The 10573-nt window shown below is 39.3% G+C and overlaps 1 protein-coding gene across 1 annotated transcript; it reads right to left on the reverse strand.

Annotated features, from left to right (window-relative positions):
- Positions 1 to 5850: 5850 nt before the first annotated feature.
- Positions 5851 to 10393, reverse strand: LOC129093863 (E3 ubiquitin-protein ligase TRIM47-like). Its single transcript, XM_054601985.1, has 7 exons — positions 10154 to 10393; positions 8331 to 8699; positions 7996 to 8091; positions 7322 to 7555; positions 6610 to 6766; positions 6461 to 6520; positions 5851 to 6380 (listed from the first exon to the last, which is right to left on the reverse strand). Exons 1-7 carry the CDS (start codon positions 10391 to 10393, stop codon positions 5851 to 5853), a joined length of 1686 nt encoding a protein of 561 aa, XP_054457960.1.
- Between the last annotated feature and the right edge of the window lie 180 nt (positions 10394 to 10573).

Genomic DNA, 10573 nt, shown 5'->3' on the forward strand with positions numbered 1-10573 from the left:
TTTTGTCACCTGCCAAAGAGAGAATATTGGTGAATGTTTTTCAAGATTTACCTCAGGACATTTATTTTTCCTTTTTTAGTGAAAAATAGAGAAGTTATAACAATATTACAGTTTGTTTTTACTCTTGTTTTTCAAAGAGAAATGTTCCTGCTGTATCGCTGTTAGCAGACAATAGAAATGCTAAAAGAGAAAAAACAAAAAAGGGGCCTTTTAAAATGAATGATTACCTTACACTTGGCTGCCTTACAAAAGATACCTTAACAAATTTGCCTTGTCATATTTTGTGACTAATAAAGAGTCTTACTTCTGAATCCTACACCATGTTTTATCTGGCACAGGCCTCAGGTTTGACAAGACAACTATATATCCTGTAGTAAAGCGTAGGAGTGTGGCGCAAGTGTAACAGGTTTTAACAGGGCTTCTCAATTCCTGAACAACGAGGCCAGACATGAGTTGAGCATAATGAGGAGCATAGTAACTACCGTTAATGCAACCATGTTTGTCTCTAATACAGTTACAGATGACTGGTTCCCTAAGGCTAAGATACCTACCTGATATATTTAAATTAAAGCAGTACTTTATACTTTTTCCCATACTTAAATGGAAGCCAGTGTTAATCTTTTAAGGATGTGTAAGGTCATACTATATATATATATTTTTCTATTATTATATTTTCAGCAAATCCCATGAAAACACTAAAAAACGCAAGGAACTGACCATACTAACAAGTTTTGTCTTGGTATCCGAGGTCTGTCATATCTTATTCCTCTGTGCCATAATGCTCCATTGTTGTCCAAAAGCTATTAAAAACACATCAATGAGCCACACTGTTGCACAAGGCGAGCACACTGCAATTTATTTTTAGTAAACACTACTAACACCCTCCTGTTGCTATATATTCTGACTACCACAACAAATATGTATCCATCCACAGCTTAAAATAGTTCCCAACACATTAACGTTTTACTCCTGTTTGAGTGAAGTTTCCTAAAAACTACAGTGCCCAGATGTTTGAGGAAATAGTTACTATTATTTAGGAAATTAAAGTATGTATATATTAGAGACATTTTTATGACTTTTATAGATTTGTGGGCTTGGGGGATGAGTGTAACAGATTAACATGTTGTTGGTTGTGTTTTTCTTTTTTATGGGACTTGTTAATAACAATAACAACAATATATCTATGAATAACTGGAAGCCAATACAAACCTTTATTAATAGGAGTAATTTCATCGGAGTAAGCTCTCAGCAGTCAATCAGTAAAATATACTTTCTACAGTTTGTGCAACAGATACATTGTATTTATCTTATAAGCTCCTGCCAGGCAACATTTGTATGGACAAGAATTGTACTGGAAAAAGGGTTTCATATGTGGCATGTCATCACTTGTTCGACATATCTTGACTATTAGTTCAGGAGCACACCCTTAAGGCTAAAACTATGCAGTGTCTTTATGTCTACTCAAATATTCACACCCATTTCTGCTTGCCAAACCTGTTTGATATTTCTTTGCAAATTGTGCCGTAATTATGCATTATTACAGAGTAAATCAGTGTAGTTGGCTGCGGTGGTAAGCGAATGCACACAGGGTGATAGTACAGATAAAAACACAGCAGAGATGGAATGATTTCCTCTTAACAACCAGACCGTTTCTGGAGTTTTGGTTTCTGCCCCTGTAGCCTACAGGTGTTTAAAGATACTGTGAGGAACAAGTCTCAACTTCACCTTCATAAGTAAACAAAACCATCAGGGTTCATAAATAAATGTTATTGGTAATGCTAGTCATCCATGCTATCGGGTTTGATTCTGCACAAAATCAAATGACTTCATGCTAGTTCACCAGAGATTCATCAGCTCAGACTCCAGCAGAGGAGGAGAGCTCAGCTGCTCATCCTACGTCAAGGAGCAGAGCTTCACCTTGCTGATCCGCCAGCCCTCATTGGAAGCGCAACACCATCACCTTGCTATTGGAAGCCCAGGATACATTGCTGGCCCCGTAGGAGGTTTAGAAGGGAGGCACAGGAAAACCAGAAACAGGACTTAGAGGAGCAGCATGTCAGACCCCCTGCTGCAATGAAGTGAGAGGTTTTCTAGAGGGAGTCTGGTGCTCAGAAACACTACCATTTGTGTCCACAGGGACGGACAAAATATGCACACCTTAACGTTCCTTGTGGTAACTTTAATTCAATAAAACAGCACAACTGTGCTTCAGAGAGAAATAAAATAAAAGTCCGGTAAATAGTTAAATTAGCAAATAAAAAGTGCTATATCCCAAAATAAAATAGCAAACACTAATAATAATAATAATAATAATAATAATAATAATAATAATAATTAATATTATTATTATTATTATTATTATTATTATTATTATTATTATCATTATCAAAAATAAATAAAAATAATGGCCTCGACTCCTCTGTCCAATACAGTTATAATTGTGGTGTGCTGAAGATTATATGTGGTCGTTTTTCTTTACTAAAATATATTTTTTAAAGATATATAGACATTGCCGGGGATACATAAGTAAAAGTTTAAATCTTTTTCTTGAAATATTTACAATTTTTATGCTGATTATGAATAGTTATCCAGACATGGTTTTCTTCTTCTACCGCAGATGAGCTTGGAAGATTTAAATTCAAATGACCTCAGATAAAAGCACTTTCTCAAACTGTCACATGAAGAGAGAGACAAACAGATGTAACCACATGGCAGTGTTTACAGAAAGCCGGTCAAACCGCATTGACAGTGGCATCAAAGCAGCAACGGCCGCTGGAACTGCGCCATGTTGTGCAATGGCCCCAAAATAAGAAACCAGCTATTACCAGCGAGTGGGCGTCATTGTCATAGTGAGTCTTTTCTGTTTCTGTTCCCCGGTTAGTCCTTTTGTTTCTTTACAATCCAGACATATAAAGTTTGCGTTCTTTTCTTTTTATTGTCATGTAGACAAACAGAGCTCCCTGTAGTGACCACATCAAAGACCATAAAGCCTGACTGACTCAGAAGGTGTGTTTGTGTGTATTGTGTGACTCACGCACATGCCGTCTAGAAACTCACCTATTTGGCCCACAGAGAAAAAACATACATAGATTGTTCATAAATCAACAAATCCCAACTGCCAGCTTAACTCCAAAAATGTCACAAAATCACAGCTACAAACTGCAGAACAAAACTCCTGTAAAGCATCAGAAATAAAAAACAAAAGCTCCTTATTTCTCCTCCAAAAGTAGCAGTAACTACAGTTGATTGCAGTGATTTGTTGACAGTTGCAACCGCAGTGCTGACAGAAACCAACACAGATGCATGAATGAGAGACAGGAAACTGAAACAAACTCACCTCAAGTCATCGACCGTAAATCCCAACAGAAGACAGAAGACACACCAAGAGCTGGAAAGGAAGTGTGAATCTGGTGTTAATGTTGAGTTTTCTTCCTTTCCTTCTAAACCTGTCCTCTCCCCGTGTTCCCCCCCCAAACACTGTCTCTCCCTCTGTTTCCCTCTCTCTCTTTGTGATTGATTTGTCATGCTTGCCGTAACACGTAGTGAAGTGAGAGGCGGAAGGTGTGTCCCCATTACCTGGCCTGTCTCTGCCCTGGCAGCCTGTCAACTTCCTCACAGGAATTCCATCTGTGGAGCGTTGACTTAAAGGGTTAGTCCATTTTTCATCTCGCCATGCAGATCACCACAAAACCACAGTTCTATTCACCTACATAGTATCAAAGTGGTAGTTAATGATATGGAAATTACCCCACATGGCCAAAAGTATATGTGCACCCAAATATTACACCTATTTGTGAATGCTGAGCATGTCTTTCAGCGAGCAATGGCTGAATCTGCAGCTAAAATCTAGGATTTCTGAACCGGGCTTCAAGGTTTTGTTCGCCTTCAGCCACCGATGTTCAGTAATCCCCTTTTTAAACACTTCTTAGAACATATTTTTACAGTCTGCCTTTTATGTGATTCCTGCCTTATTTTATTATAATTATTTATTGTATATCTTAGTTTGCTCCTATCCCATCCATTGGTTTTCGGGGACAGTTTTATCGGGGTTTAAATTTTACCTTAGTTTGTCTTGCTTTTGACTGTTGGGCTTACTGTTGTTATATTGCCTGGCTTTGGCTGTTAAAGCACTTTATTAACTCTGTTTTTAAAGGTGCTATATAAATAAAGTTATTATTATAAGACCCCAGTTGCTGATGGCATTCTGGTTCATCCCTAAAATGTTAGACAATGTTGAAATCTGGATTATATTCTTTACAACAAGCTTTTTCTTTGGATTGGGCATAACCGTGTTCATGACAACTCATATTTATTTTACCTCTCATTTCAATTCACAACATGGCACAATGCGACAAGAGGTATGGATGTCAAAAATTTAATTTACTTTTTGCCTTTACATTTTTTACCGTGTGAAGCAATACAAACGTATGTATGAAAAAGCACTATACAAAACACAAATGCATATATTATAAGTGTGATTGGGTCTTATATACATATAAAGATAGTCAAGTCCCTCAGTATGACAACATCAAATACAGCAAACTAGTGCTGAATGCAAGAGAATGTTCTTATTGACAAAACAATATACCGTTAGCAGCTGTTTGCACTTGTATCATGTCACCAGCAGTTGAATTAGAGCCTACGTTCAAAAACATAAACACAAGTGATATCAAGGTCAGAGAAAAGTTACATTTGCATGAGTTCTGCCATGGTTTGACGTTATTCCAGCTGTTTATAACGCCTCTTTTATTTGTCACGGGTGCCAAAAAAAGACTTCTGTAATGGACACACTTAATTAAAAGAACTATGTCCTTCAAGATGGAAAACAGAGAAGAATTTCCGGGTCACAAGCCGAAGAATCAAGGAAGCACAAATGGAGTAAAGAGAAAGGTCCCATTGTAATAGCTGTACAAATAAAGGGCTTGGCATAAAGGGAAAGAGATCTGATATAGCCACAGTCATAGTGTTTCTTCATGGCTGGGGTTTGGGCAATACATGTTGTATTATGGGTAAATAACATTTTAAACATTTAACATAAATACACAAAACTGTACAAGCTGTGATGAGACTAGTTATTTTTTTCCTGACACAAATTAACTTATTAACAGCGTGTGTTTTAAACCAGAACACCCATACAGACATGGGTAAGACTCCACATGTAGTGTTAGCTACATGGAAATAAACTAGATACCATCTTCAATATAAGAAATGCATTTTTAATCACAAACCATACTCAAAGTATAACAATACATTTTACAATTCAAGACATTTTGCATTGTAAGCATTGTGTGTGTTGGGGGCCGATAACTCAGCTGAGTGCATCGCCAACCTCTAGCTGCTAGTTTGCACACTGTTAATATTTTGGACGGTGTGTTTAGCTAGCAGCTAACAGTACACACTATGTTGAGTACCTCACCGGCACTCAACTGCTGTTTTAAAGGCAAACATTTTTTTTTTGTTTTGGGCAAGATTTTATGAAATGTCTTTTGCAACAAATCTGAGCTGATTTTTCTGCATACATCACCTGTTGTTTTTCAGTTTGGATGAAGTTTGTTTTACGAACCCATCAGCCCATTTGTGCCTGGATGGAAGGTTAGCCAATTGTGGTTTGTATTCAATTCAGTCACACAATACAGTAGTGTTTGTTGCAGACACACCTGGGGAAGATCTGCAAGCTACCGAGTGCTCTATTTTTACATAAATGAGGAAGGAACATTGTATGCTCCCAACACCAATAGAGCAGTTATGGAGCTATGTACTAAATAGTTGCAGTCATTTTTTATTTATTTACAGTTTTTAGGACTGTCAATATGGAACAACTTTTCTATCAAATCTTTGATCAAATTTTAACTACCATAACTTGGTCAGCTGTGCGAACACGCCAATATCATACCATTCATATTCCAGCCCCAGGCCTGGATAAAGAGGCTTGGTGAACGTGGTCTGGATTTTGTGGAGAAGCACCATCGGGTAAGAGACGTGATAAAAACACAGAGTGCCTGCTCTATAATCCAGATACACTCCAATATTTTTGGAGCAAGGCCCATACACCTTTGTTTCCACATTATTGTGACGGAATAAGTAACCTTTTTCCGTGCACTCTAAACTCCAGGACTTGTCATCTTTTCCGAACTGTGACTCGTCTGATGTGCGGTTGATGTCTTTGTATGCCACTGCTGCAGACAGAGTGCGGGCATGCCATTCCACCTCCCAGTAACAGCGCTCTGACAAACCCTCTCTGCACAGCACCTGTGGCCACTTAGTGAACCTCTCTGGGTGAGCAGAATACGCGCTGGGTGAAGGCCTCACCCTGATGTCGTCGTCTATCAGGTGAAGATAGGGGTAGTTTGTGTTCCCGTCCAGTGTGAGGGGACAGCAATCTGCCAGGAAAACTAAGTGAGTATTAACATTGCCTATGATTATTGTGTTAAAAGTTAAAAAGTTCAACTGAATTTCTTACAGCGTAAAAAGTCCTCTCTGGTTTTTGATGCTTGTAGTAGTGAGAAGTCAACATAAGATACTGTAAGAAGGATACATTCTTTAAAAGATACCACTAGACATGAACATGGCCATTATATGAATCAGAATATGTATATTTTAATGTGCTACCTGTGGCAGAGATCCTGGGCCATGTGTCATTTACGACAGTCTCCAATTTACATTTCAGCTCACAGACGCACTCAGTCGCATCTCCGAAGGAACGCAGAGAACCAGGATCGAATGAAAAGTTTGGAGAGTCATAGGAAGTGGAGAGAGACTGGAAGCTCTGAGGGGGAAACGAGAAGGAATCAAAGGCGAAGACAGAAAAACAATACAAAAAAAAATGTATTAATGCAAATAGAGATAGTTTGAGTCAGAGAAAGTCAGTGTCTTTTGTTTTATTCAGAGTAACTATTCCGAAAATTCACTCCTTAATCCAGGAGCTTAAATTTGGTTTCTGAACAGTCTCAACTCAGTTCTCGTACAAAGAGATTTTTCCTTTTTTGCCCTTGCTTATTTTTAAATTCATTCTTTTATTGTTAACATTTTCAACGGAAAATAACGATTTTTATATATGAAATATCCCTTTTCTTTTTTTGACCCTTTGTATGTTATATGAAAATCGAGCTGTGATCATTACAGGTTTAAAATATCCTATGCATAGTGTCCTTTGGCCAGTAGACTGAACTGTTTTTAGCCGTCCAATTTGTGTGAATATTGTCAGTAATTTTGCTCTACTGCACTGGAAACTGTTCATTCAAACATGCAGAAATGTCACAAACAAAGAATCTTTAAAACAACTTCAAAAAGTCAAAATACAACACCAAAAAGCATCTGGTACCTGAATCATGTGGATGTGATCGCCAACATGCAACAGCTGTTTCAGTTCAGCGTCTCTCTTCTTCAGCTTGCTGATCTCCTCCTCAAGCTGAATCCGGAGGGTTTCAGTCTGAGCGACTGCTACCTTCTCCTGATCTCCGATCAGCCGCTTGACCTCTCTACATCTTCCCTGCATGCAGGAGATTATCTTGGCAAAGATCTTGTCACAGTCTTTCATTGCAGTCTGGGCACCATTCTGTTGGCACACATCAGAATTTTTTTACTTCTTAAAAATTGCTTTTGTTTAAAGCTAAAAAGTGTTTGAACAACATGATGTAACAGCTGGAGGGGCATCGCTCACAAGCTGGTGTTGACCTTTGACCTCCCAAGGGTCAAAATAAGAATGACTTCTAATCTTTAATCGTTGTGGAAAATTGGCAGCATATCCAACATAGTCCCTGAATTCCCAGGAGCCAAAGTTCATGTATCACTCGCGGTTACAAAAAGAATCTTGTGATCATCAGCTGAGAGCCAAATTTACCCTGACATAGTTATGCCCATTCATTGGCTTTTGAAACTGACTGTAGTGATGATTTTTAAAACACAGGAAACATTTTTTTCCTGTCCACATCATCCTTTATCACACATTATCACAATCAATAAAAGATGTATGAAATAATACAACTCATTTCAAACCTTGACATTCTCCTCAGCTTGGTTCAGCTCCCGCAGCTCCGCCTCTCTCTTCTTGACTCTCTCCTGGACTTCCTTTTGACTGGAAACCAGAAGTTTCTGGAAGGAAGAAAAGCATGATTATTCGCTGTTAGACTGGAGCGGTTCGTGTAAAAATAATGCAAATAATTACAACTACATCCAAATGATGAACATTACATGTCAGTGTAAGCTCAACAGAGGACATGAAAATACTTAATGAGCATGTTTTATGGCTTTAAAGTACTGGACTTTGAAAATGAACAATGTGTACAGATAAGCGAGTGTGTTACTTTAAAACAAAACACCCTTCAGTCTACCTCCGTCTCAGCTTTCTTCAGTGAAACAGAAATGGTTTTGTGGCCTTTATGCTCATCTATAACACAGAGATGGCAGATGAACTTCCTGTCCGTCCGGCAGTAGACCTCCATCAGCTTGTTGTGCTTCTCACACATCTTTTCCTGCAGAGGGATAGTAGCCGAGACCAGCTGGTGCTTCTTCAGCACAGGAACGCTGTGGTGAGGCTCGAGGTGAGCCGGACAGTAGGACGCCAAGCACGTCAGGCAAGACATCGTGGCTTTGTTTCGTCTGGTCCCAGAGCAGAAATCACAGGCGACGTCTTCTGGGCCGGCAAAGGCCAGAGAAGGGGAGGGCTGCTGGGTGCTGCTCTTCTTCAGCTTCTCCACAACCTAGGCATGATGGGAAATTCAGTCACTCATGACCAAGAAACCATTAGATTCATGAAATAAATAACACTCCACCAGTAAAATCTTCTTGTTTAAAAAAAAATAAAAAAATAAAAATAAACTGTAAGCAAGAAATGTACTTTACTATACTTTTACACTTGAGTTTAAACTCATCAGTTCTTTCTGTTGGGCAAACTATGTACTGGAAACCGTTTCTAATTGACTTTGTACCAAACTTTTGCTTTCGATACGGACATATAGTCTCAACCAATAAATGTGCTAAAAGTTAATATCGGCCTAACATTGACACAGTTGACTTGTAAGTCCAAACCAGCAAGTATTTTAGTGTTATTAAAATGTAAAGTGGGCAGCTGTGGCGTAGTGGAGAGCAAGGTAGTTCTCCACTCAGAGGGTCGGTGGTTCGATACCCGGCTTCGGCAGTCGATGTGTCCTTGGGCAAGACACTTAACCCCAAGTTGCTCCCGAAGGCTTGCCATCGGTGTGGACTGGATGTTGTATGAATGTTAGTCAGAGTCTGATGGTGGCACCTTGCATGGTAGCCTGTCATCAGTGTGTGAATGGGTGAACGATATGTAATATACTACTGATTGTAAGTTGCTTTGGATAAAAGTGTCTGCTAAATGACTGTAATGTAAAATACTAATTTATTTAATTTGCATCAAAATACTAATGTAAAAGTGTTGGGTTTTTTTATTAATTTATGGGAAAAAACTGAAGTGAAAATGTCCAGAAGTGCCCTACCTTTCAATGTTTAAAAGGCACAATGGGTATTTGTTGGTTTGTGAACTCAACATTCAAAGTTGGCCCCTCCTTCACAGCTCTGACATAGTTCTTTGTCAGTGCATAAGAAAGGTCTGCCTCCACATATTATCATTTTGCTATGGGAGGAAAAATATTCTGAAAATACTACAATGCTAACTTGTTAGTATTTCCTTCAGACTACAGTTATGGTGCTCGCCCGTGGGTGAAATTCAACCCCAGACTCTTTCTCGTTTTTGAACTTGCTTTGTCCGCTTTTCAGCACTGTGTCCGCCATTTTCCTGGCTTCCTCTTGGATGTGTGCTTACGATCTAGAACCTGGTCACTGCATTTCTATAGAGGCTGACACCCAGAAACATCCCCAACACAGCAGAACAACAACATGTGATGATTGATTTTTCGATTACTCCATACATAGTTTTTATTAGGAGATTGAACCGGTTATACCTTTTAAAAGGATTTGACACCAAAAATATGACCTTTAACTATATTGATGTGTCACCTTTAAGTTTCCTGTTAACTACCAACCACATCAAACAGAATCAACACTATCGCAGCTATTACCACCACTAGCGCCGCTTCAACTAATACTACTCCTTTTTTTATTACATTTTGAAGGAACAGGAAGAATGTTATGTAGCTGATGTTATCAATCTGTTGTATAATTCTGCCTTCACCTCAGCCAGCATGGTGTTCCTCTTCAGTACCGGCCTCGGACTGAACGTCTCCCTGCACTGAGGACAGCTGTACCGGCCCTTCTTCTCCTCCTGGTCCCAGCAGTCCTCGATACAGTGTCTGCAGTAGCTGTGTCCACAGGGAATGGAGACTGGTTCCTTCAGCAGGTCCAGACATACTGAACAGCAGAACTGATCCTGGTGCAGCTCAACTCTATGCTGCTGATGTTGTTTGCCAGCCATTTTTCAGTGATAGCCGCTTTCATGAAAAGACAAGAGAAGCACTGAGGCCAGGGCCGCTGACAGGTTTGGCTGGGCCCGGGACAAAATTCTCTCAATGGGCCCCCCCCCCAAATTTTTTTTATTTACAACTTAATTGGATAGGCTATGGATATGGACTGAGTGAAGTTATGGCTTTCAGAA

This window comes from Anoplopoma fimbria, chromosome 7, assembly GCF_027596085.1.
Source record: "Anoplopoma fimbria isolate UVic2021 breed Golden Eagle Sablefish chromosome 7, Afim_UVic_2022, whole genome shotgun sequence".
NCBI classification, from domain to species: domain Eukaryota; kingdom Metazoa; phylum Chordata; class Actinopteri; order Perciformes; family Anoplopomatidae; genus Anoplopoma; species Anoplopoma fimbria.